The 25956-nt window shown below is 51.3% G+C and overlaps 2 protein-coding genes and 1 long non-coding RNA gene across 10 annotated transcripts in view; 1 reads left to right on the top strand and 2 right to left on the bottom strand.

Annotated features, from left to right (window-relative positions):
• The window catches only part of GATAD2B (GATA zinc finger domain containing 2B), an 83892-nt gene extending 74342 nt beyond the window's left edge, over nucleotides 1-9550 (bottom strand). For all 5 annotated transcript variants that reach the window (XM_010802875.4, XM_005203652.5, XM_005203653.5 and 2 more), the window contains exon 1: nucleotides 9320-9550. The gene's annotated coding sequence lies outside the window, so the exon portion shown is untranslated. The remainder of the gene's footprint in view (nucleotides 1-9319) is intronic.
• A 102-nt stretch (nucleotides 9551-9652) lies between these two features.
• On the top strand, nucleotides 9653-13770 carry LOC112445944 (uncharacterized). The gene is made up of 3 exons (XR_003033950.2): nucleotides 9653-10919; nucleotides 12469-12592; nucleotides 12826-13770. It is a non-coding gene; the product is annotated as an uncharacterized lncRNA (long non-coding RNA).
• DENND4B (DENN domain containing 4B) overlaps nucleotides 13297-25956 on the bottom strand; it is a 14700-nt gene continuing 2040 nt past the window's right edge. For 2 of the 4 annotated variants that reach the window (XM_024989952.2, XM_024989951.2), the window contains exons 2-28: nucleotides 25302-25641; nucleotides 24287-24539; nucleotides 23964-24033; nucleotides 23596-23765; nucleotides 23279-23523; nucleotides 22801-22867; nucleotides 22652-22710; nucleotides 22336-22480; nucleotides 21886-22061; nucleotides 21664-21764; nucleotides 21049-21264; nucleotides 20371-20516; nucleotides 19918-20057; nucleotides 19699-19825; nucleotides 19084-19290; nucleotides 18695-18823; nucleotides 17699-17879; nucleotides 17298-17465; nucleotides 16679-17067; nucleotides 16393-16515; nucleotides 16026-16195; nucleotides 15803-15944; nucleotides 15367-15603; nucleotides 14737-14854; nucleotides 14480-14645; nucleotides 14328-14392; nucleotides 13297-14226 (exon numbers count right to left, since the gene is read on the bottom strand). In XM_024989952.2, coding sequence (XP_024845720.1) covers nucleotides 14081-14226; nucleotides 14328-14392; nucleotides 14480-14645; nucleotides 14737-14854; nucleotides 15367-15603; nucleotides 15803-15944; nucleotides 16026-16195; nucleotides 16393-16515; nucleotides 16679-17067; nucleotides 17298-17465; nucleotides 17699-17879; nucleotides 18695-18823; nucleotides 19084-19290; nucleotides 19699-19825; nucleotides 19918-20057; nucleotides 20371-20516; nucleotides 21049-21264; nucleotides 21664-21764; nucleotides 21886-22061; nucleotides 22336-22480; nucleotides 22652-22710; nucleotides 22801-22867; nucleotides 23279-23523; nucleotides 23596-23765; nucleotides 23964-24033; nucleotides 24287-24539; nucleotides 25302-25618 — 4473 coding nt within the window. In that variant the 5' untranslated portion in view covers nucleotides 25619-25641 and the 3' untranslated portion in view covers nucleotides 13297-14080. Of the gene's footprint in view, nucleotides 14227-14327; nucleotides 14393-14479; nucleotides 14646-14736; nucleotides 14855-15366; nucleotides 15604-15802; nucleotides 15945-16025; nucleotides 16196-16392; nucleotides 16516-16678; nucleotides 17068-17297; nucleotides 17466-17698; nucleotides 17880-18694; nucleotides 18824-19083; nucleotides 19291-19698; nucleotides 19826-19917; nucleotides 20058-20370; nucleotides 20517-21048; nucleotides 21265-21663; nucleotides 21765-21885; nucleotides 22062-22335; nucleotides 22481-22651; nucleotides 22711-22800; nucleotides 22868-23278; nucleotides 23524-23595; nucleotides 23766-23963; nucleotides 24034-24286; nucleotides 24540-25248; nucleotides 25816-25956 lie in introns of those variants that run through there. The other 2 variants (XM_059884984.1, XM_059884985.1) reach the window with 2 other exon arrangements.

The following is a 25956-nucleotide window of genomic DNA, read 5'->3' as shown; positions in this document are numbered from 1 at the left end:
CAAATTTTTACACCACTATTTAAACTAGAGACATCTTATTCCTTTGAACCCTCCAGGTTTTTCAAAGTTGCACTTGCTATTTTTTGGATGTTTCTTTCTGGGACTTCGCTGTGGGTCCAGTGGTTAAGAGTCCACCTGCCAATGCAGGGGACACAGGTTAGATCCCTGGTCTGGGAAGACTCCGTGTTCTGTGAAGCAACTAAGCCTGTGAGCCACAACAACTGAAGCCCAGATGCCTAGAGGCCACGCTCCACATCAAGAGCAGCTGCCACTCACTGCAACTAGAGAAAGACCCAGCACAACAACCAAGACCCAGCACAGTCATAAATAAATTAATAAATAAATAAAAAGATGTTTCTGTTCAAGTAAATACAGCTGTAAAAAGATGCTTTTCCAGACACTCATATTCCTTGAAAGTTTTCAGTGCAATATTAATGAATTATACAGAACTCAACTGTGAAATAGCTTTCCATCCACAAAGTGAAGAGTTAAAAATGCAGGCTAATGAAAACTTAAGACTGAATCTTAGTGCAGTAAGAGACCCATATTCTAGCTTCCATTCACATGGCAGAAAATAATCTGGATTTAAAATATTCTAAGAAAATAAAACTTTCAAATGCACTCAGGTAAAGACTTCAGTGAGCATTCTTTACCAAGTGAATTATAAAATGAGAAATCAACAGCATTAGAGTAACACAATTTTTTCATGGACAGTACTACATGGGAAGAGTGTCATGCTATTCACACCAAATTTCCATAGAAATCTAATATAGGGTCTTCCAGGCACACTGTCCAGGGCAGTTGCAATAAATATGACCAACTCCTTCAATCTCTTTGATAGTAACACATCAATCCAGCCAAATATATGTTAAAGAGTGGTTAGAAACTGTCCCTCCCTCCAAAATATGTTATTCTATTGAGGAAATATTTTCAACGTTTTTCACTGGTAGTTCAACCTATTTAGTGGTGAACACCATTCAGGTAACCTTTATGCTTTTAAACAACAGAAGACAAATCCCCCAAGGTTTCAATTTCAAGACCAGTATGACTGAAAAAAATCAAAGCTATTGTTCCTTCTTGCCTCTGATGTCCATGTCTGTCTGCATGCATCACAGAAGAGAAAGAACGGTGGGCTTTACAGATCTCTTAGTGTGAAACTACCATCCTTACAGAAAGGAAGAGCTTCTTGCTCCTGGCTCAAGGGATTCTGCTCACACACAAAGCTGAAACCTTACTCTCCTGCTTCCTAGCATGCAAGATGAAAGAAGGTGGAGGCAGCAGCTCAGTTAGAGTTATCCTCCTGGGAACTCATTGAAGGTAAGAGCCAAGTTGGATGAGCAGTGCCACTTGCCTTTGAAGATTCATGGGGGAAAAAACTGCAGCCTCCAAACCAGTGAAGTTTCTAAAAAAACATCTAGCATAATACCACCATACTAGTTCTCTGGAAAACTAGCACACAAAAGTAGTTAATTCCCTCATTCAAGAGTGACAATTCTTTTTTTAAAAAATCAACCCACAGAAGAACTACAAGAAAGCAGATTATCAAGGTGCAGTACTATCTTCTCAAAGACATGCTCTTCATGGTCAAATAATTTCCAGAAGCTTTGCATCCTTTGGTCATTCTTTTACCACTCCTAATATAAATGTATATTTAGATATGCAAGGCTTTGGGATCTTATGTTGTAAAGAAATCTGCCTTAACTTAACCCAGAATTTTTCAAAACCCTAATTTGATCATGTAACTTTTTTCATATAAGATCTACTAGGAAAACTATCATTTTCTTGTTTGGTTTGTTTCTGCAAAGGCAAAACAAAATTCTATGAGAAGCATTAAGAGAACAGTAAGATAACTTTTGGAGTCAGGCAAAATTGTTCAAATACTGGATTCACCACTTTTATTAATTTTTGAGATTTCAGCAAAATGACAAAAAACATTTCAGCAAAACTCCCTGAAAACTGAGTGTTCTCATCTGTAAAATTATAATACCTCCCTCAGAGTTACTATAAGAATTAAAATAGCATATAGCCTTACACAAAGAAAGTACTCAACAAATGAGTTTATATTTACATTTTAAAAATTCCCTTCAAGTTTCAAAAGTTGCAAAAATGCATTAAAAAAAAAAAACTGAAGAAAAAATTATAGAAGCCCTGACTGAGGTACTTGAGAAGAGTAATTTCCAGGACTTTACAACCTCTTTAACCCACTGGACTACTGAGAAAGCCTTTAAACTTGCCCTATTTAAGACAATATATAGGAACACATCACACCTACTAATGAAAAAGGACATGAACAAAACACAAGTTGTAGAAGAGTTATTTATGGTTTCGATGATAAAATGAAAGGGCCTACATCAATGTAAACAAAAAAAATGAGTTGTGAGAAAAGCTCAGCTTGTGTCAGCACATAATAACTAACAACTATATACAGTACTCTACAGTTTATAAAACATTTTTACATGTGTGATCTCATGTGGCTGACAAAGAGACACAGTGAAATAGATAAAACAGCTACTGATTATTTCTAATTTGAGAAAACTATGGCTTGGGAGTGGAGAAGGCGATGGCACCCCACTCCAGTACTCTTGCCTGGAAAATCCCATTGGCGGAGGAGCCTGGTAGGCTGCAGTCCATGAGGTCGCGACGAGTCGGACACGATTGAGCGACTTCACTTTCACTTTTCACTTTTATGCATTGGAGAAGGAAATGGCAAGCCACTCCAGTGTTCTTGCCTGGAGAATCCCAGGGACGGGGGAGCCTGGTGGGCTGCCATCTACGGGGTCGCACAGAGTCGGACACGACTAAAGCGACTTAGCAGCAGCAGCATGGCTTGGGAGACTTCAAGTGACTCAACCAAGGTCACACAGATAAATGGAACGAAGACACCAACTGGGTTCTTCTGTCCCCAGAATGTAACAAATGGGGCATCTTCTAAATGTATGCAGCATTTTCTCAATCCATAGAATTATTCATTATTTTAAAACATTTTATAGGTGACAGACACCATGCTCGGCACTGGAGAAACAATAGTAAAAAGACATGGTATCTCTTTATTTCAGAATGTTGTCAGACCACTGGGGGGAGATATGCAATATATACAAATTAGAATGAGATCAAAGAAGAAAGTATATCTAAGTCTCTTTGGGCAAGTCAAGGAAGGGTTCCCAGAGTGAGTAGCTTTGAGATGAAATTTGGAAGCTGATCTGGTAACTAAAAGAACTGTATTTGCTCATGTATAAACTGTAAAGGGAGAAAAGTAAAGCTGGAGAGAAAGACAAAGGTCAAGATTTATAAAGGGCCCTTGATATCATGCAGAGTACCTTTAAATGATTGGAAACTACTGAATACTTCTGAGAAGGGGAAAGTGAATAATCAGATCTCCATTAGACTATTTTGAAGAGAGTATGACTGATGGTTTAAAAGGGAACAAGACTAAAAACAGAGAGAACTATAAGAGATCGTGGCAATATTCCAAATAAAAGTTGTTGTAGTCCTGAACAGCAGCAATGGAAATACAGAAAAAAGGTATAGATTCAGAAATATCTGGAAAGTAATGGATAAGAGAGAGAGAACTAACAATAATGCTCAGATCTCTAGCTTCGATGACTCAATGAATCACAAAAGGGGAGTAGGTGATGAAAATGTCGAGTCTGAGGTACCAATGGAATACAGAGATGGCTACATCTAGCGTACAGTGGACAACTGGGAACAGAGCTGGAGTTTGGGAGATGTGATAATATATGTGAATATATATGAAGATTTTTTCCATAATCAAGTGTTATTTACCATTTCAACAGGAAGGCAATCATTCTACCATCATTATTTGTATAATGAACACTTCAAAGTTCAAAAAACATTTTAAGATCCTGTATCATGCTTACCACATTTCATAGCTTTGTTATAAACAAACAGATAAGAAAAAGTTGTTATTATTCCTATTTGATTAAGAAATAGTTATTGAGGGACTTCCCTGGTAGCCCAGTGGCTAAGACTTCATGCTCCCCAATCCAAGGCGCTCAGGTTCAATCCTTGGTCAGGGAACTAGATCCCACATGCCGGCACTAAGACTGAAGATCCCTTGCGCTGCAACCAAGACCCAGCACAGCCAAATAAATATTTTTTTAAAAAGAAATAGTTATTGAGTATTAACTATATGCCACATACTGTACTAGGCATTAAACAAAACACCAAAATAAATGCAAGTCTTCACAGACCTTACATCATAGGGAATCAATAAGCAATAAATGTAACAATTAAGTATGTCAGAAAGCTGTATACGGAAAAACAGAGAAGGATTAGGAGTGAGGGGTGGAAGTTGAAGGTGCAATTTTAAATACAGATAGGATAAAGTCTCACTCAAAAGGTGACATTTAAACAAAGACTTGACTGAAGAAAGTAAGAAAATTAGTCATTTGTATTATCTCTGTGGGAAAAACAGATATTTCCCACTAGAAGGAGTAACTAGTGCAAAGGTCCTGAGATAGAGAGTGCGACTGATGTATTAAGGAACAAGCCAAAGTGGCTGGGATGGCATGAGCAAAAGAGAGGATGACAGGAGATCAAAAAAGAAAAGGGACTGACGCAACTTAGCAGCAGCAGCAGGGAAGGGCAGAGCATGTAAGACCTTAGAGCCCACTGTAAAAACTGGCTTTTACTGTGCAAGAAATAGGAATTCAAAAATTAGGAGGCTTGGGAATTCCCAGGTGGTCTGGTTAGCTTCCCAGGTGACACCAGAGGTAAAGAACCTGCCTGCCAATGCAGGAGACACAAGAGATGTGGGTTCAATTCCTGGGTCAGGAAGATCTCCTGGAATAGGAAATGGCAACCCACTCCAACATTCTTGCCTGGAAAATTCCATGGACAGAGGAGCCCATGAAGTCACAAAGAGTCGGACATGACGGAGTATCAACCTTCCTTCCTGGTGCTTAGCACTCCACATTTTCAATGGTGAGGGCCTGGGTTCTATCCCTGGTTCAGGAACTAAAATCTCACAAGCCTTGCAGCAAAAAAAAAAAAAAAAAAACCCAACTAGGAGGCTTACCCAAAATCATGTACCTGAAAAATGGCAAAGCTAGCATTTGACCCAGGATTTCTAGACTCTCTACTTGTGTTCTGCTATTCCAACTTGCCACTTGTTAGCCCACAACTTCCCTCCTGGGAAGTCTGAATTTAAATACTCTCAAAAAGCTAACTTTATAAATAAATACCTTCTAGGTTAGAGATGCACAGCCTCTCCAATTAACACTTCTAATCTGCCACAGCCACAATGAGAATTCACTAAATCCTAAAGTCTAATCTAAATCCTAATATTTCTGCCTATATTTGAGGAGATTACAAATTCGAGCTTCCTCCCAAAATAAGACTAGATCAAGACAGCTTTATCAGACTTACAACATGACTTTCAGATTCAAGTAGAGATAATCTGAATTACTTTTAAAAATGTAAACTAACCAGATGTGAAAACAAACAAAATAATGGCTTGTATTGTCAAATAATGTCAAAGTATTGTCATGTTCCTTAATAGCTCACTGCTAGTATTAATAACAATCAAGTTCACACACAAAGAAGCTTCTGCAATTATAATGACTCTTTGAGGTCTGGGATTGACCATTTCATACCTCAAAAGTAACAAAATAACTTGTCCTCATTCATCTGTTGCTTTTGGTACTACAACCCCAAACTGTTGATAGTTTCTTGCCAATTGATGGCACCTTAAAGCAAAGATGAGAGGATTTTGAGGGAGACACCAAACATTACTGGGATACTATCCAGACTGGGTAGGCTCATAATGACCCTAGGCCACTCCTTTCCTACTGAATAACCTCAAATGCTATAGGAATACTTCATATATCCATAAAAGAGAAGATAAAAGATGAAACATGAAGAAGGAGCAATTCTACTGTCCAGAGGCTTTCATTACTACTATGCAAATACAGGAGGCTCTCTGCTTCATGAACTCTGGAGCCACCAAAACCCCCCACCAGTACCTACAGAAAAAGTATCACAGGAATTACTGAGGATAAAACAAACAAAATGGCTAATATTTTTCCCCTCCAAAGTCAGTCCTTTTCAAAAGAAACTGAAATTCCTTCTATCTCCTTTCCCAGGTCTAGCCAATAAAGAAGAAGTGCAACTTTGTGTGGCATTGCCTGATAGGCTGGATCTTCCTGAGCAAGAGGTGGACAGCTTTATGCCAGGACTAGATTTACAGTCAATCTGACTGACTGGGTTTTCTTTTTCTTCTTCTTCCCCTCTAAACTGTATCAGAGAATGCCTGGCTATTGTGCCTTAATATATAATGATGCAGGGCTTTAAGTACTGCAAAGGGTCCAGAAGAGAAAGTCCTTGAGTTCCAGTTATGGCTCAAATCATGATCTCTCTAGCAATCGTTTTACCTGACCAAAGCTGGTTTGACTTTTCTCAGAGAACTAAAGCATTCTGACTGAGTTCAGGGACTGCTTGTCAGTTAGAGGGTTCTAAGGGGTTGCTTGTCCCAATGAGGTGGCTAACAAAGAATATGCTCCAGTAAAGAAACCAGGACGCCACAGCTGCTATTCCCCTAAATATGCACCTCCAGCTTGATGGGTGGAGGAGGTAAGGAAGGAACAATCAGTAAAATTGAAACAAGAGGCCTGGGTTACATAAAACATGTAAAATAATGCTTAAAACAAGAATGAATCCCCCCCTCCTAAAAAAAAGATACAAAAAGATTAAAAAAAAAAAAAAAAGGGAACAATCCCAGCAGTTAGGATACTATTATTGACACATTGACTCTTTTTTTTCCCACACTGTGGTTCTCTAACAAAACCCAACCTGGAGGTCTGGCCAGTCCCAGCCAGAAAAAGAAAAAAGTTGAGTACAGTTTGGGGTGGGGGTGGTGGGGGGCAGTAAGGAGAGACATTTATCCAAATATGGGGAGGGGGACAGCACACAGGCTTTGAATGTACTTTAAGACTGTGAGATTAACAACAAAATTCTCGCATTTCCCTCCCCCACCACCCTGTGGTGTTATGCTTAACACAGCAGTAAGAGTTACTGTCATAACTAAGATCTGAAGTGCTGATCAGGGAGCCTGGTTAGCGTTGTTCCTAGACTAGTATTTGAATGCAGCCTCTATTCAGCCCCTATTGGGACTGCTCTCTAAACAGGAAGTTAACAGACATCACACATAGTCAGGGAAGGCAAACCACAGGGTCATAAAGATGGATGCAGCTGTCAGCTACACATCACTCTCACCTCCTTGAAAGTGTTCTCAAGTAAGGAACAGGCAGGACACAAGTTCCTAAGCCTCACCTCTTCTCAAACTGGGTCACTCAGGCTAAAGATCCAGCCTTCTGATTCCTGCTGATTATTACTCACCTACTTCATTCCTTACCATGGTGACTATCACTGCCACTAGACTAAAATACTATAGTCTTCTTAAAAGGGAACACAGTACTACCAGATCCATAATCCCATTAACTCCTTATTTATACAGCCTGTCTGCTTAAAAAGCCCAAGGAAAGACCATCCTTGACCCAGTCCATTCCAAAACAGCCAGAGACAGTATCAGTCACCAAAAAATCAGCACCATTTCCAACAGGTGTGGACCTTCCCTCAAAGTACATTCAGCTCCTGCATAGCACCACCTTTAGCAGCTCCAATAGTACCTCTTTCCCAACCAAGGATCAGCAGAAATGCCACTTAGGACAATTCTCTGCCAGGATTGCTCCAAGCACCAAAAGTATGAATCCAAGTGGTTATCTCAAGAAAGAGTTTAAGTCAGTGTATCAAAGAAGGAGCAATAAAGTTAGCACTAAACTCCCAAACAGGATAATCTTCAACATACAGACGACAACATACAGACACCATCCTGATGCAAGAAAACAGGTCATTTGTATGGGGAGGGGGGCTGGAAGCTGGAGGACATAGGTGAGAGATTTCTTTTCACTTTGGATCACATTCAAGCAGTGTCTACTCAAAAAATAAACATTTTGAGAGGGGAAAAAATGTTTTAAAAACTCAAAAGCATCAGCTCTTCTCTGGACACAGATCTGTTAAACCTGCTTTTACTCCAGCTGCTGGAAGTTCAAATCTCTCTGCTGCAATCGAGCCTGAAAGCATTGCTCTTTTCCTTTGCTGAAACACACTACCTCAAGTATCTCCCAGCTCTCCTCACCTACACAAAAGCCCTTGAAATAACCATTTATCAGAAAGGAGAAAACTGTTCTCAGAGGGCTACCCGATTCTCCAGGTGACAGTGGAAGAAAAAAAGGTTGGTGGCAAGCTCAGTTAGCATCCACATGCCACCCAGCCACCATCAAAGCCTCCATCTCCACTTCAGTGTCAGCCCTACGAACTAACATCATGTGTTTGGAGGGAAGTTGATGCTGGGGAAGAATCCAAAAAGCCTACCATACCTTTATGAAGGGGGAAAGGTATCCTGGGCAGGCAAATGGCACCCAAACCTCTGCACTAAGAGGAGCAGCTATCTCCTCCGTGTAATTGAAAGTGGGGAGGCCAAAAGTAGTCTAAGTCCGGATCTGCTTTAGGAAAGGGTAAGTTCTAGTTCCCTCGGCCCTCAGGCACTGACTGAACTGGGATACAGATCCAGTGGGACCCAGAAGCCCAGCCGAAGAAAGGGATGGTTTAGTCACTACAGAAGACAAGTACCCACACAGGCTTAGACAATTCCCTTCTACGGGAGGGCGAAGGAACGGTGAACGATGAAATAAAGGGGTAAGGTTCTGCGCTCCTGATCCCTTTGCCTATATAAAGATAATCATCCCATGTTTCCTTCACCCTAAAGGGTCCCCTATTTGTCCCAACCGCCGGCAAACAGAAGACTGAGAGTAGGGAGCGGCCCCCGCACCCTGAGGGCACCACTGGGGGTGGAGAGTTAAGGGGGGGCGCGCTACAGAGGAAAGGAGGGGAGCATGGCGGGCATGAGGCAGTGAGTTAAAGCGGGGAAGGCGGGGAAAACGGGGCGCGAGGGAGGGGAGAAAGAGTAAAAGGAGAAGAAATGAAGGGACACGAGCTAGGGGCGCGCGAGGCCGAAGTGAAAGACCGGGGCGCGCGCGCGGAGCGGGGGGAGGGGGAGGGGATGAGGTGAAGGGGGAGCGCGAGGCGGGGGCGCGCGGTGCCGGGGTGGGGGGAGGGGGACGCAAGGCGGGGGCGCGCGGGCGGGCGTCGGCTCGCGGGCGCTTCCCCTCCCCCCGCCCCTCCACCTTTCCCTTCCCCCACCTCCGCCACCACCGCCTCCTCCCAGCCTCCCTCCCTTCCTCGCTCCTCACCGCCCCCGGGCGGGCGGGCGGCCAGGCTGGCCTAGGCCAAAGCTCCTCACCTGGCGGTGGCGGTGTAACTCCCGGCTAGCTCGCCTCCTCAGGCGGCGGCGGCGGCGTCGAAAAAGGAAGAGGCGACGGCACAGTAGGTTCCGGACCCCGCTGACGGGACCGGGGGCGGGGGTGGGGGAGGGGGGCGGGCCGGACCCGGGCGGGCGGGCGGAGCAGACACTGCGGTACAGACGGGGGCAGCGGCGGCGGCGGCGGCTGCACCGGCGGCGGCGGCACCACACAAACAAGGACGCTGATTGGGCAGCTGCCAAGCACCTCGGCTCCGCCTCCCCCACACGCCACGACGCCCATTGGGCGACCTGAGCCGGCCTCCCCGCCCTTCTCTTCTCGGCCATACGAATAGGAGACGGGCTATCGGGGCTACACCCCACCCTTGAAGAGTGTGTGGCTGGAGAAGTGATGATTGGCGTACGTAAGACCCAATCCTAAAGGGAGGAGGGGGATGGTCTAGCGGGGGCGCGTTAATGGGTACCTCGGCCAGTCCCAGACACATCCGGGTCTTCAGCAGCCCATTAAGTGTCGGGGGTCAAAAAATCGCTTCAGGCTGCAACTTTACCTCAGAGACGTTTTGGTCCCCAGGCAGCCGCCGTACCCCAGTATCCCCAAACCGGGATTCCCCTTTGGCCTGCTCTCATTCTTCCAATTCTAAAGATGGAGACTGGTGAACCGCGGTGGGGTCTGCGTTGGGTGGTGTTTCATCGCGACAGAATCCAGGAATTTCACGATAGCAGTAGCTTGAGGCGCTCGGGCCTTGCAGTCTGTTCGGGGCGTGGCCTGTCTCCGTCTGCCAAAGGCCTTGAGCTTCCTGGTCTTCATTGTACCCCAGCACGGTCCTGTCGTGACTGAACCACGACTGGGGGAAAAAAGACAGCTAGCCAGATTGCTGAGAAATTACGCCGCGCAGAGCGCTCGCAGCTCCTTCTCTCCGGATCTCTGGTCTGATCAGGTTCACAGTGAGGGAAACAGCCTCCCACTCCACCGACTACACCTAATCAACTCAAGGCCCAACTCCTGCTAGCCTCCCTACTTCCCCAAAGCAGTTAGGAGCACCTGAACCCAGCGTTTTTCGAACACGTACTATAAGTATTGTTCTTGAGCATCTGAGGGACCAAGTATCAGAGTCACTGTGTTAAAGGAATGGTAATAGCTAACGTTTTGGGCAGAGACTGAGGCACTGTGCTGTATGTGCATTCTTATTTTTTTAAGAGCTTTCCATGGATTATTTATTCCTTGTAACTCCGTGAGGTAGATACTGTTAGCCCCATTATACAGATTAAGGAAATGAGGTACAAATCAAATAAATGATTTGCCCAGAGTTACATATAAGTGGCAGAGCTGAAATTTGAAGCTGGTAGATGCAGAAAGGGGTTCAGAGAGGCTCTTCAGAGAGGCTAAGGAGCTTGCAAAGTTCAGACAGCTAATTAATGACTAATGGCTCAAACTCAGAAATAACTGGCTCCAGAAGCACTAAAATGTGTTTTTCAAGTCATTTAGAAGTCACGCTGTGCGATGGAAATGAAACTAATGAAGGACATGGGCACAAAAAGACAGGTGGACCCTGAACAGACACACAAAAACGTACAAAAGCAGGTAAAGCACGTTCTTTTTCATTGTAGCAGTGTCCGGGTAAAGGATATAGTCTCTGGAATCTGACTGCCTGGGTTTGGATCTCTCACCAGTTGTATGATTTGGGTGCAAGTTACTTAACGTCTGTTGTCTATGCCCTAGTTTCCCTGTCTTTAAAATGGGAATGATTGATGAGTACCTAGTTCATAGGGTAATTGTGAGGATTATAAAATAGTACATTTTAAATGCTCAGGACAGTGCCAAGGACTTAGTAAATACTCCATAAATATAATAGTAATTATTGTGAGAGTTTTCCTCACTTTTCCAACAATTTCACCCTCTTAGTTCAAAATTCAGTTTTGGTCGTTATTCTATCTGTAGTACCTGCCTTATACTACACTGAAAATTATTTCACCACTCCCCCACGCATTTTAATACCTTCATTGGTTTGGTTATTTCGCACGTGATAGAGGACCTATGTGATTATGTGATTGGACATTCTTCTTTGTGCTGGGCATAGAGCAGTACGTGGGACTAAGTCACTGCCCTCGTGGAAAGTACTGGCCCTTTTCCCTAACCTGTTGCTTTGTCCATTATCAGTTCAGTCCTTTCTGTGCTGTCTGAAAGGCCATTCTTCGAGGGCTGCGACGATACAAGAGAAACAGTGGTGGAAGATATAAGACTGAGAAAGATACTAGTGAGGCCCTAGAAAATACCTTTCAACAAAATTAAAATCAGGCTGTGGTGGGGCAGCTTTCAAACTGGAGTGATCAATCTCCAAGAAAGACAAGTAAGCAAGGCCGCTGAGTAGTGGGCATGTCCTTTGTCCAATGCAGGCTCTATCTGTTCGTTTTCTTTTTGGAGCTAATGTTTATTGAGTGTGCTTAGCACTTTATCTAGATTTCAAAATTAGTCTTTATTCAACCCCTCCCCAGTTCGCAGATGAGGAAAAACTGAGGCACAAGCAGTTAAGTAACTTGTCTGATGTAATAAAATTAGCAAGTGCCAGAGACAAGATTTAACTAAAATTTGTCATACTGGAGCCTACACACTCTAAAGTGAGGGAAGAGAAATTGGGACCAGGTAATTTGGATATATCCTTCCCCTCATTCAGTTCCCTAGGCCACAGGTCAGAGATGTCAGATTCTATGGTGAGTACTTGGCTGTTGGAATTCCGAGATACCCTTGTGGTTCAAGAATCCTGTAATTCCACCCATCTGACTACAGGCCTCATGAGGAAGCCCAAAAATGGGAAGCATAGGCTGGGAGGCACTCTAGATCAGGAAGACTGTATGCTCTAGTAAGGTAGGGACTGAGCCCTAAAATTCTCTCTGTAATTCCAGACAGTTAAGTGCATGGCTGGGCATGCTACGCTCACCAGAAACTTACGCTTTCAGGAAGGCAGTTGCTCCCTTGAAGGTTGTTAGGGATGATACAGGGAAAGTTTGACCCTAGGTAGTGAGATCTAATCAGAACCTGGGGCGATGTGAAGGTTCCCGTCTGAAGAAGTCATCTCCTAGTCCCTGACAAAAACAGATGGCATTTCCTAAGCCCCTCCTCCCTTCCTTTGCAGCTCCTTTAGGACTGCTCCAGACAGGGTGGGAAAGCATCCTCTGGCCTGAAGGTCCCAGAATTCAGTAGTACTACTGTCTTCATCCACTGATATCCACCCCCAGGAATTTGCACTAGAGGCTCATGTAAGTTATTTCCTCCATTGACACTCTTTCCCCAAGGCATTTTTGTTTTGCTGGTTAATTCCCTTTGGTAATTGATTTTGTAGCTCTGTTAGGAGTTGTTTCCTGTGTTTATTTCATTATATAGGAAAAAAAGGGAGAACTCCAAGTGGGGCCAAAAGGATTAGAAAAGTAGTGCCTGGCTGCCTGATGCCGACATATAGTGAGCTCCTTAATCCTTGTTCTTGTACTCCTAGTGCTGTTCCCAGGCTGAGACCCTGCTTGGAAGAGTACTGCCTGCAGTTAGAGCAGCTCCCAGGATGTGTGAGCATGGCCAACACCAGTGACTGGGGAGAGGGTTGTCATCCCTGTGGAGGTACTGGAGAAGTTGGGAGGGGGAATATGGGGGAGAGGAAAGAAGGCAGAGATGAGCTCAGGGCCCCCAGAGAATGGAGCCTTTGTGTGGGGTACAGATGAGGGACAAGGAGGGGATTGTGTGGGAGGGCCGGAAGTACCACACAGACTGGCACCACCATAGCCAGCACCGGATTCACCCCTCTCCTGCTCTGAGACTCCCTGTGCCCCAAGGGACCAGCACCAGACCTGGTCGGGGAAAGTAGTGTATGCCCAAAGGCAGCAAGGGATGAAAAGGTGGAGAGAAGGATGTGCAGCCAGGAGAAAAACAGCGGTATCCCCCAACCTTTATCCCAGAGAACAGGAGGCAGAAGAAAAAACACAGAAGCAGCTTTTACTATATTTACATCCAACAAAACTTCACAAGGAACAATCCTTATTGCACAGTCAGGGCCTTGGGTGTGTGAGGCATCCCCAAGATGGAGTGGACAAGAAGGATTAGGACTAGAGGGGCACCAATTTTTCCTAAGGGGAGCTTGGGACTCCTCTAGCTTCTAACTCCTGACTTTCAAGGAGCTACAAACCACTGGACCATGGAGCCCCATTTCCCTTCTCTCTCTTACTGTCCATAAGAACCTCCTAAGCAAGGGGGCTGTGGCTCCAGAATAAATAACTTAAAATACAAACACTAAGGTAGAAAGGCATAGAGAGCCTTAGGCTCCTTCGGCAATTCTAGGGGAGAGGGACCATCTCTGGTGGGAAATGACATCCCTCCCTCCCATTCAGGGCAAAGGCTCAGTAGCTGTGTATCTTTCCAGTTGTTTTTTAAAACAAAAACTTATAAAATGGCCAGGGCAGTGCAGATCTGTGGGTACCCTGGAGGGGAGTTCCTGGTATAGGATGGGGTGGAACAGAGATGCGCCAGCTCCCCCCAGGCCTCCTCCAGCATCAGCATGAGCATAGAGGGCAGGCTGGAGATGGGAAATTGTGACTTTTGGTAACAGTGGGTCCCACGGCCCCCACTCAGAGCCTATGCCTGGGCATGCTTCCTAGCCTATTCCCAACTCCTCTAGGAAAGAAACAGGGAAGCAGGGTCTCTCTAGAATCCTTCCTCCCTCATCTCCTCAGCCCAGACGGGAGAAGGAAGCTTAAGGGTCCCTAGCATTCCAGAGGCGCTCCGAAACATTTCCGGCAATCAATGGCCTTTGGGGTAGGCATCTGTGCCCGCCGCTGCCTCAGCTCCTCCTTGCCCATGGTGCTGGCCAGCTTGTTAAAGGCGGATTTGTACTTCTTGTCGAAGGCCACTAGGGAAGAGGGTGGAGGTAGGTCAGTATGTTAGGTCAATCCCCAGCCTCCCACACCTGGCCCTAGATCTAAGCCCTCAGCCCCCTGCCTGCTCCTTCACCTATATCCATGTGGTCCTTGCCCAGAGCAGCCAGTGTCAGGAATAAGATCTCACGGTAGATGCCCCTGGAGTGGAGTCAAAAGGGTGTAAGTGAAATAAGGCGGGAGGGAGCCCGCGACAGACCCAGGACCTCTCAGATGGGAACATGATACCTTTGTAGGTGCAGACCAGTGGGAGGGGGCCCTAGAGTTTCTAGCAGGAGCCCTATAGCCTTGTGCACCTCGTTGAGACCGACGTGGCGCAGCACCGATTCCAGCAACGCCAGGCTAAGGGATGCAGGTACTGGACCTGGCCATACCACCCGCTGTGGGATCTGGCCTGGGTGGAAGATAAGAAGGTAACCAAGATTATTGAGCCCTCTAAGCATGGGACCTACCCCTTCCCATTCTGGGCCAAATATGAGACTCACTGTGGACCCTCCAGAGCACATAGAGAGGTGGGCAGCTATCGGGATCAGGGGTCAGGACATCCCACAGCAGCCGCACCTGCACGGATGCTGGATCAGGCATTATCCAAGGAGCTGGGGCCTGCAGGGAGCCAAGATAAAGGAGACAGGCTCATGGTGTGGGAGGCACAGGACGGGAAACGGACAGGTGCTATTCCAAGGGACAGGGACATTACAGGACACAGCTAAAGAGAAGAGAGAAACTCTTGTTCCCCATGGGAATACAAGTTCTCTGAGAGCAAGGACTTTGTTTTGTAATCTGCTACATCCCTAGTTCCTAAAACTCTGCCTGGAACCTAAAAAGTGCTCAATAAATATTGGTGCAATGAATAGAGTGATGAATAGATGAACGTTAACGAATTAGTATTGGGGTAACAGGCACTACACTAGGTACCTAACAACAGCCCAGAGAGGGGGCATTATGCCATCTTACAGACGAGAAAATTGAAGCTCAGAGAAGTGAAGTGAAATGGCCAGGAGTCAACCAGGTATAAGCGACTCCAAACCTGTGCTCTGTCTATAGCGCCAAGGACACAGAGGACTGAGCAACAGAGCTAGGAGATGAGGAGGCGGGGACTGTGTCAGGGCACCGACCTGGTGGGGCGGGGGCCCATCACGGGAGGCCAGCACCAAGCATGGCAGAATACTGGGCAGGCGCAGCCGCTGGAAATACCACAGAAGGTTCCAGAAGATGATGGGGTGAGCGGCAGGCAACTCAGGCAATGCCAGCACCTCACTGCCCTCGTTCTCTACCAGTGACTCCAGCTCCTTCCGCAGCACGAGGGGGCTGAGATACGCCCATGCCCCACTCTCAACACGCCGGGAGGCAGTCTGTCAGGCACAAAGCGGGAGGGCAGGGAGGGCATATACCACAGCCCCATCCTCAGAGCCCTGCTTCCCACTGAGCCACCACGTCCAGCAGCTTCTGGGACGCCCCTTGCCCTTGGTACCCATCTCTCCTCAGCGTCACTGGGGCTACCCACAGGGCCACACACACACACACACAGCTGGGCTCTGGCCCAGCCCTTACCCCCATGTGCCCGTTGCAGAGCTGCGGCTCATCCAGGGCTAGGCAAAGCCTGCGGTCACTGAGCACAGGGCCTGGGCCCCCAGGGACAGGAGCGTTGCTGCTGCCGCTGGCACCAGCAGGAGCAGGCTTGGGGCTGGGGGCGCTGCAGGGAGATGGCGCGAAGGTCAGCCCTCAGGCCTCTGCTGCCCTGCCACACCCGCAGCCCCTGCCCGGTTTTGGGCACCTGGGTCGGGAATCAAGGGTCTGGACGCTGAGCAGGGGCACAAAGGGGCAGGCGCAGAACGGACAGGTGGTGTTGAGGTTGGAGTCGTCAGGCGCCCAGCCAGCCATGATCTCCTCATCGTACACCAGGGAGTCACAGGCGCGGCACAGCGAGCAGCTAGACAGCAGAATCTGTGGGCGAAAGGCCCCAGAAAGCAGGCCCCTTTTGGCCTCAGGGCTCAGGAGCCCCTGCTCCTCACCCAGGCTTGAACCTCCGCAGCCCAGCCCAACCTCCTCCCACCTCCCACCAGCCCCTGCCTCTGACAGGATGCCTTGGGTGTGGTATATATGTGAGCCCCAGCAGTCTGTGTGGGAGAGGTTATCCTCACTTCCAGGGAAGGTGGCTGGAAGGATCCAGGGGTGTCACTGAGGCGCTCTGAGGAACGACGAAGGCTCACACTGCTGAGAGAAGATTCTGAGAGGTCCCACTCACTGCCCAGAGAGGCTGAGCTCTGCCATTATGAGAGAAAGCACAGTCAGCCAACCCCATGCTGCTCTTTATCCAGGAAGCTGGCTCAGCCACCCTTCAAGGCCCACTTCTGGGCACTGTGGGTTCGCAGCCCCTCCCCAGGCCTCCAGGTGCTGAAGTGTCTGGACCCTGCCCTTAATGGTTACCTCGGATGCAGTGGATCCAGGGCGCTCCCGGGGGTGCAGAAGGCTGTCCATGGGGCTGCGACGGGCTGAGGGAGGCAGGTCAGGGGGCAGCTCAGACGGGGGGGCACGAGAGGTGGGGGAGCGGCGGGAAGGAGTGAGTAGCTGTTGGAGGCGGGCGCCCAGCCCTCTTCGGGGGGTGCTGGCCTCATCTTGACGCCCACCAGCCTTAGGCACCCGCCCACTTGGCCCTTCCAGGGTTTCAGTGGACTGGGTGCTCAGGGCTGAGCCTGAGTCCCCTGGGCTGCCTCCAGGTGCCGACTCTTCCCCGGTCAGGCTCAGGTCTGAGAGGCTTCCATCATGCCAGGGTATGGGTGATCCCCGGGGTTCCAGGACCCCCAAGGCCTCTATCACTGCAAGGCAGAAAAGAATCAGGGAAGATGGAGTCCAGGCCCTCCTTGGGACCTGAGTAAACACAATTCCTGGCTATGCAATCTGGCACCACAGGCCCTACCGTGATGACAATCCGGGCAAGATTCCCCCAGAGCCTACAGTACCTGGCACAAAGCACCACCCCTCCACCTGGCGAGTGGTTAGGGAAGCTGACGGGCCGAGGGGTGGGGTGTGGGATGAGGGCACTCACTGTGGGCCACACCAGCCTCCACGGTGGGCTGTGCCCCTCGGGCACTCCCCAGGCTGCCACTCTTCACCAGGCGCCCCATAGGTGAGGCAGGGTCCCGCAGGCTTCGCCCGGCCCAGGTAGTCTGGCGCTGAAGGGGGCGGGTAGGGGAGGGGCGCTCCAAATAGGGCTCTGCAGAAGACAGGGAGGGGTCAAAAGACAGCCAGCTGGAAACCTAGCCCCCAGCTCCAAAACAGAGCTCCTCCGGGGACCTGGGTTTGCAAGGCTCCTCCCAGGCAGAATTTTGTGTCTTCTGTTGCCAGCCAAGCGTAGTCTCTCCATTCTCAGCACACTGAATGTCAGCCACTGGACCAGCCCCAGCTCTCCAGGCCTGTCCCCTGCCCGTGTCACCAGTCCCTACCCACCTGTCTTCGAGCTGCCTGCCTCTTGGGCTGCTGTCTCCACCTCCTCCCGCTTCTGCTGCCGCTGCCGCTGTTCTCGCAAGGGCTGGCGGAACTGAGCAGCCCCCAGGACCACGTTCCGGAGCTTGGCCCAGCGCAGGCGCCCACCCGGTGTGCCAGATGGCCACTTGCTTTCCAGCACAGCCTGCCAAGCACAGTGTTCACCCATGCGGATGGCCTGTCTCCATACCCTGGGCCTCAGCTAGATGCCAACTGCCTGACCTGGGGGCCCAGCGACCACCTTTCCCTCCAGACATCCTGCCTATGATTGTCCTGCCAAGGGCTCAGCCAGGAACAAGAGCCCAGAAGAGAGAGTGGCAGTGGCCACCCTGAGGGGTTCTAGAAGAAGAAACGGTGGAAACAACCTGTCTGTAGACTGCTGTTTATAAACTGTGGGCTTTGAAGAAATCAGTTCATTTTTTTTTGGCCATTAGTTTCCTCATCTAAAAAACAGGAAACAGTTTAGTGTCATGGTGAAGGGCCTGAATTCAGGAAACGATATGCCTGTGTGTGTCCTAACCCCCTAACTTACTATGGTACCCCGGACAAGTTACTAACCCCCTGCAACCTCACGGCCTCATCTGTAAGATGGGGACAAGAATTGTTCCACTTCAAGGAGCTGTGGGAAAGGTAAGATGGGTTTATGTGGATGCTGTCTTTGGAGCAGAGCCTGGCATACTGGCTTCCACAATCAGCTCTTCCTGGGAGGTGGTGGTACTTTCCTAAGCTGCTTGCCAGGACTGCTGTGGGTGAGACTCAAGCAGCCCAGTATGAGACAAGCCTCTGCAGGTGCTGAGACACTAGAGGAGGACTGTGCGATAGTGGCCGCAGGACCTTGTTGGACTGTACGGGCCCGATCTCCACTGGGAGGGGAAGGCCACAGGTGTCGGGGAACAGCGCCCTCCTCGCACACCCCTGCCACCATCCCACCCCTCACCCCAAAGGCAAGTGACTGGGCACCTTGTTGTAGTAGCCATAGGTGATGGTGTTGGGCACGATGCCCGCCCGCCGCATGTCCAGCATGACCCGCACGGACAGCACGGGCTGCCCGTAGTGCGAGCACAGCTGCATCAGCACCCGGTAACACACCTGGGCCGGAGACACGCGGGATGAGAGTGGGCCCGCTCTCGGCCCCAGTCCTCAAGCCACAGTGAGCGCCCACCTCCAGCCTCCCCAGTGCTCACAGAGCCACCGCCCTTCCTGCGGACCCTGCCACCCCGCAGTCCCCGCCGCGACAACCTGAACACGCTCACTAATTCAGTGAGTGTGACGGAGCGCCTGCCCAGCTCCTGGACTGGTGCCGTGTTCCCCGTCGGCTGCAGCCCCCGGGGCGGGGCCTGGGCACCCACCTCGTCAGGCAGCACCACCTTGCGGCTCTCCATCTGGCGCAGCACCTGGTAGGCCGTCTGCAGCGCCCGCACCCGGGAGGGCGCCGAGCGCACGTAGGCAGGCAGACACAGGAACCACAGCCCGTAGCAGTGGCCCAGCAGGCACCGGGCCCACAGCTCAGGCACAGCTGCTGACTTCTGTGCCATCCGCTGCGCCACCTTCATCTCCTAAAGAGGGCGGGGGACACACCTGGTGAGAATGATGCCAGGGCAGGTCTTGAACAGTGTGGGAGAAGCAGCGCCCGCCCTGAGAAAGGGTCTGTGTGCTGAGGGGGTGGCAGGGACAGTGCCCACAGCCCTGGATTCCCAAGCACAGATGCGTAGCCTGGGCGTGGGCAGATGTCTCAGCAGAGGCAGCAAGTCCCTGGATTTCCAGGGTCCTCAGAAAGTGAAGATGAGGACGATGACAATGGTAACAACAGTGAGGGTTCATGTCTCTCTCTCGTGCCAGACATATTGAAACCTCCCAACAACTTTATGGGATAAGTACTATTCTACCCATTTTACAGATGAAGAAACTGAAGCAGCAGTCCTTGGCCTGAGTCAGATTCCTCCAGGGGCCCGCCTGCTGGTTACCTGTTTGGTGCGGCGAGGGGCAGGACTGCTGGGGGCGCTGCGGGAAGGGCCTGGCACAGGCAGAGCCCCAGCTTGTTCTTGAGGAGCCTCGAACAGCTCAGCCCGTAGCTCGGGGAACCCATCGTAACTGGAGGGGCGGAGAGAGGCCATATGGAGTGCAGTTGGTACTAAGTCAGCTGATCCGGCCTCAGAGCAAGAGAGGGGGCGGGAGGCGCTCACCAGTACTGGGGAGTGGATTCACTGCCCTCTGGCGCTGGCGGCTCCTCGGGAGGCATGATAAACACGGTGAGCTCACTGCCTGACAGCTCCTCCAGCTCCACCAGGGGCACGGGCTCAGGTTTCTCCTGCTCTGGGTGGACCTGAAGCAGGATGGTAAGAAAGGGGACATCCAGACAGTGGGCACAGAGCAGAGCCAGGGATCCAGAAGATAACATCTTCCGGGAAAGCACAGCCACAGGGAAGGAGGTGATGGGCCCAGACTCTGTCAGGGCCCCGGAGACACAGCCAGGGGACGAGGAAGGGGCAGAGGGGCAGGAAGACTGTGTCTATGAGGCCAGTCACATGCGCTGCACAGGGGCGCCAGCCTCACCATGTGTGAGACAGTGTTTACATCTGGGGTGACAGAGCTCAGAGTAGAGCAGAGGGCACAAAAAGAAGGGATGATCCCAATACCTTGTCGACACAAGAGTCAAAGAATTCAAGGGCAGCATGCCGAGCAGAGCCAAAGGAGCATTCCTCGATGAACTGGGAGAACATCTGTGTGTGTAGCAGCTGGGAGTACAGCTTGTGGCTGGAACGTTCTCGGGACTTGAGGAAGCCTGATGGGTGAGAAGGGGGCCAAGAGGGTGGTCACTGGGGGCTCTACCACAGCCACCCGCTTCTGAACCCTTTTCTTGGCTCCCTGCCATCTTGGCATCCAAGGCCATAAAAGCCATCCTCTCTGGCCCCTCTGGCCCTACCCGCCAAGCTGACCAGCTCAGCTGCCCTAGCACCACGGTCCCATGGCATCCTTCCCTTTTATCTGTGGGCATTGAGGGCCTCAGACTGGGGAGTCACCAAGAGGAGAGTTTTGCCCTTGGGCTGGCTCACCACAGGTGTCATCGTGTCCCCACCAAGCCCTGGGCTTCCCAGAGGCCAGTGCCACAGCTGACTCATCTTTGTACCCTTATCCCCTCACCAGGCCCAGAAGAGCACATGGCTCAAAGCTGGCGACCACAAAGATGCCAGCTGAGTTTAGAAACAAGTAACTGTGTGATTCCGCATGCCCCCTGACTGCCCCATGGAGCCCAGCCCCTGGTCACCCATCCCATGATACCTTCCCCAAGCACAGGCAGGTCAGGTCGCCTTTACCTTGCAGGAAGAAGAGGTTGTCAACATCGCGAGACCCCTCAGAGGGGGCCTGGGTGAGTGGGCGCAGGAAGTCCCGGTAGCCCTTGAGCAGGCAGGCCATGAAGCGGAGGAAGGCTCCCTGGACCTCGCGCTCTAGCCGGGCCCGGCGGCCACACACTGCCTCATAGTCCGTCAGCAGGAATTCCAGGGAGGCCTCCTCCTCCGGGCCAGTATACGCTGGGGACCAGGACAACCTGAGCATCAGGGCCAGCACCCATAGGGCTTGCTCAACCCTGCTCTCCATAGAAGTCAGGTTGCAACCCTACCACCTGCTGCCCCACCACTGCCAGCTTCTAACAGACCTAGTACCAACAGTAACTAAAAGTTGCCTTTAGGTAACAGTTTCAAGCCTCCCCAGTGGCAAGCTCAATCTTCCTGACATATTCAGGAACATTAATGTGACGTATGCCTTCCTCTAACTTAAACTGGAACTTGAATTCCTCTCACTTCCACCCAATGAAAGCCTAGTTCTTCTAACCTCCTCAAGTAAGGTCCAGCTCTCCACAGGTCTCCCCAAACTAGAGGTTAAAGGTCAATAATGGTTTCCGGCCTCCCCCCACCACCCAGGCTCCTCACTCTGATCCAGCTGCTGGTACAGATGTGTCAGTGTGGCCAGCAGAACCTTGTAGGGTCTGCGGGGCAGGGTCCGAGGGGAGAGGGGCTTCTTTTCCTCAGTCCTGTGAGATAAACAGAAGGAATAAAGGGTGATGGGGTTTCTCGTTTTCCCTGAGGCTCCTTTTGACCTGCCCTCTTCTGCTCCCATCCTCAAAACCCCCAGAAAAGACCCAGCCCTCTTACTGGAAGAGCGTGTTGGTATCAAGATCCACACAGATGACATCCACAGGTGGGTCATGCAGATCGAAGTAGCTGGAGTGGATACCCACGATGAAGGGCACGGGGGCACTCAGCACATCTGCCAGCACCAGTGGGCACAGCGGAATGTAGGGGCACTGCCAGTGCAGCGGGAAGATCATCTAAAGCATCGGGGGATGAGGACCAGTGAGCAGGGCACAGGGAGGCAGCAGAAGAGGGGGCATTGACCTTGACCGGTGGTGCTTGTCGTGAGAAGCTGCTGGAGCTGAGCTCCAAGAAAAGCTCCTGACAGAAGCCGTACATCCTGTAGGCCATGCCCAAGGATAAGACTGAGGAACCCTCCCCAAGAAAGGAAAAGTAAGGAGAATCCAGGTGGGGCCTAGGGCACAAGAAAGAACACTCTGGGTAAGGCAGGCTGGGCAGAGCGGCACTCACAGAGACAAGGGCCTCGCAGACGCTGGTGAGCAGATCTGGCCGCAGCGAGTGGACTAGTAGCTTGTGTTCCGTGAGCACAGCAAGCAGCAGTGTGATCGCCAGCTCCGGGCCCAGGGTCTGCAGCAGCTGCAGGAAGCTGGCACCACTGGGAGCAATGCCAAGGTGGGGGAAGAGTCAGCAGGAGGCCCTTCCCTCATCGCTGGGCACAGACACCACCTGGGCCCAGCCTGCACAACCCTTCACACCGGTGCCCACTTGCCTGGCACCCACCCTGCCCCTGGTCATCACAGCCTTGCCCCCCAACCTGAGCATATACCTGAGGGGCAGGGGTGAGGATACAGGCTGGCAGAGGAGCAGGTTGTCATAGGGAGACATCTGAGAAGCAGAAGAGCCACAGGTCAGGATGGTAAAGACTAGCCCCTGCCCATTCTCCCCCTGCCACCTAGCCGCAGCCCCAGCCCTCACCTGCACCAGGATGCGGGGTCTCTGTGGGGAAGGGAAGGGAACATTGTGAATGAAGTGGGAGATGTGCCTGGGGGAGAGAGAGACACAGTCAGAGGCAGGCTCCAGGCTCTCCATTCAGTGCCTTTGCTCTTTTCCTCTGCCTGTCCCCAGGGACCTCACTCCTCCCTGAGCTCTACCTCAAGACTGCTGTCAGCCACCGGAGCCGCCATCATGCACAGCACTGGTGCACATCAGAAGAGATTCCCTCTGGGCATGCACAGGCCCTGGCCAGGACTTGGTAAGCAAGTGTAGCCTGGGTTTCAGGCCCCACTCACCCCTTCAGCCAGGGGCACTTTTGCAATGGACCAGCTCTCCAGCCACACACTACAGCCCCGTCCCTGACTCCTCTGCGCCCCCCACCCCCCCAGCTCCATCGTCTTCTCCTCCATTCCTCCTGGCCTCGTAACCCTTCCCAGCATCAGGGAAGCCCCATGCTCACGCTTCCAGGGGCAGACGGTGGGGGCCGGAGACGGAGTAGCGGTAGAGGAAGGTGAGGAAGGCGCGGAAGGCCGGGAAGGCAGGCCAGCGGGACAGCACAGCGATGGCGCGGCGGCTGCGCACAGCCCGGCCCCCCAGTGCCCGGCCCCGCTCCACAGCACTCAGCAGGCCCAGGGCCCGAGCCTGCCGCTCCGACAGCCTGGCCCTCGGGAACGCCTCGTAGAACTGCAGGGCAGCACCGTACACCTGGCAGGGGCAGAGGGGCAGTCAGGCGGGCTCCGCAGAGCCCAGACCCCTGACCACACTCCACACACCCACCTTATCACCAGCTGCACCCGTGAGCACAAAGGTGGAGAAGACGGGCACGGGGTACTTGGTCTGGGCAGGCCAGCACTCGATAGTGGCCCCCATGGGCAGGCAGAAGACGGGCACTGACTCGGGCAGCGGGAACGCCTCATTGTCCTCCTCTGGGTAGCGGCCCAGCAGCTCTGCACCCCCGACAGAGGGGGGGGTCCCCAAAAGGAGTAGGGTCCATCAGACTCCGGGGGAAAGAACCAGGGGATCCCAGAGAAGGGCCATGTGGCAAAGGGGAGGTGAGTTCTGTGGACACTGAAGGTACCCGCCGAGAAGCACCAGGGCAGAGGGACACAGAGTGTCGAGGGGCCAGAGACAGAGGGGCTACTCACCTGCCTCATACACCAGTGTGTTGGCCTTGGCCAGGCCCACCTTGTAGCACAGGTACACTGCTGGGCCCCACTGCCCCAAAACGGCAAGAGACAAGCAGACACACAGCTGACAAAGGTTTCTGGGGGGTTATTTTCTCCACCACCCCTAAGTGGTCTTTGTCTTTAGAACTCCTATTAATCCCAGTCCCCCAAGACCAGTGTCACACCTCTGGGCCCACCCCCACCACTAGAGGCCTTGGTCCTAGGATGCCCTGTGTGCCCAGTGTCCACCTCTTACAGGGAGATGGCATGAATCTCGGCTCCTGGCCCAGGGCCCCACTCACCATGCCGGGGTTGAGGTTGCGGGGCAATCGGCAGTAAGTATGAGGAGTGCCCTCGCCCTTGCTGGGCAGTACCAGGCAGAGGTCAGTGATGCCCAAGGCATGCAGCCCTGCCCCCTCTGCTGCCCGCCGGTAAGTGAGGTAGGTGCGGGGGTGCCCAGGGCCTGGAGGGGCCAGGTTGGCTGAGTGGCTATAGGGTGTCGTATCTAGCACTTGGAAGCCAGGCTTGGGACGTTCCTTCCCCTCATACAACACCCTGGGCACAGAGAACAGAGAGAGATGTCAGGAGTCCACAACAGAGGAGAAAGCCCCCAGTCTTGCTAGATCTGCCTTCCTAGTCCTAGCTACTCAGCCTAGTCGAACACTGACACCAGGGCCCACTTCTTGCTGAACCCACCCTCCAAAACCCTGTGCCCCTCTCTGCCCTTGGCTCTATTTTTTTTTTAATATTTATTTGGCTGCTCCAGGTCTTAGTTGCAGCACTCGGGATCTTTAGTTGTGGCATGTGGGATCTAGTACCCTGACCAGGGATCGAACCCAGGCCCCAGCACTGGGAGCACTGAGTCTTAGTCACTGGACCACCAGAGAAATCCCTAGGCTCTACTTCTTGATCAGTAACAACACCTCAGGCCTTCCATGGCTCTCAGCGCTCATTAATAAATACCAAGAAGAAAAGTTACCATTTATTGACTCTGTGCTAAGTCCCTAATATGGATGATCCTGTTTCATCTCCCTATGAGGAGGTATTATTTTCCCCAAATTACAGCTGAGGAAATAGACCCAGAGGGGCTCAATAACTGGCCAAAGGTCACAGAGCTAGCAAGTAGCAGCACTAGTACACGCACCCAAATCTGTGTGAGGACTAAGTACACACAACTTCAGGCTCTTCTCCCTGGCCTCACGACCACTCTTCCCATTCCCATTGAACATCCCTCATCCCATACCCCTACGTCTCCTTGCCTCACCCCAGATCTCCTAGCCTCCCCTGGTGCCAGCAGGGGTAGGTAGGTGCACACACCCCAGCTCAACGAGGGGGGGCTTGTCACGACCCCTCCGGTAGCAGATGACAGGTTGAGTTCCACCTAGGAGCCCAGCGCTGAGTTCCAAGGGGTGGCCCCCCGCGGAAGCCTGGATGCATGTATAGCCCTGGGGCACCTCCTCGCCCAGGGCCCTAGCGATGACTGCCACATCTGTGATGGGCTCAGCTGGCCGGGGAGGGCGCAGGGGTCCACTGGGTTCAGGAATCCACGTTTCCTCAGGGATGGGTGCTCCGTTCCCTGCAAGTCCAGCTATCACGAAGTAATCCACCAGCCGGGGGGGCCGCTCCTCCGCCATGGCCCCCCCCTCACTCACTGCATCTGGAATGGTCAAGTTGGGCAGAGATGAAGTATGGAAGGTTTGTGTTGCCATGGCAGCCGGCAACCAGGGAGTCTCCTTTTTGCTTCCCTCCTCTTCCTAGTGAAAGTGAAGTCGCTCACTCATGTCTAACTCTTTGCAACCCCATGGACTGTAGCCTACCAGGCTCCTCAGTCCATGGAATTTTCCAAGCAAGAGTACTGCAGTGGGTTGCCATTTCCTTCTCCAGTACTTTCAAGGAAAAGCAGGATCAGTGGCCAGCCAATCCTGAACTCTCCCGCCTGTGACATCACCAGGCCCTAACAGCCCACCACAGG

This window comes from Bos taurus, chromosome 3, assembly GCF_002263795.3.
Source record: "Bos taurus isolate L1 Dominette 01449 registration number 42190680 breed Hereford chromosome 3, ARS-UCD2.0, whole genome shotgun sequence".
NCBI lineage: Eukaryota > Metazoa > Chordata > Mammalia > Artiodactyla > Bovidae > Bos > Bos taurus.
The sequence above is the reverse complement of the archived record's forward strand: the minus strand, read 5'-3'. Positions and strand labels throughout refer to the sequence as shown.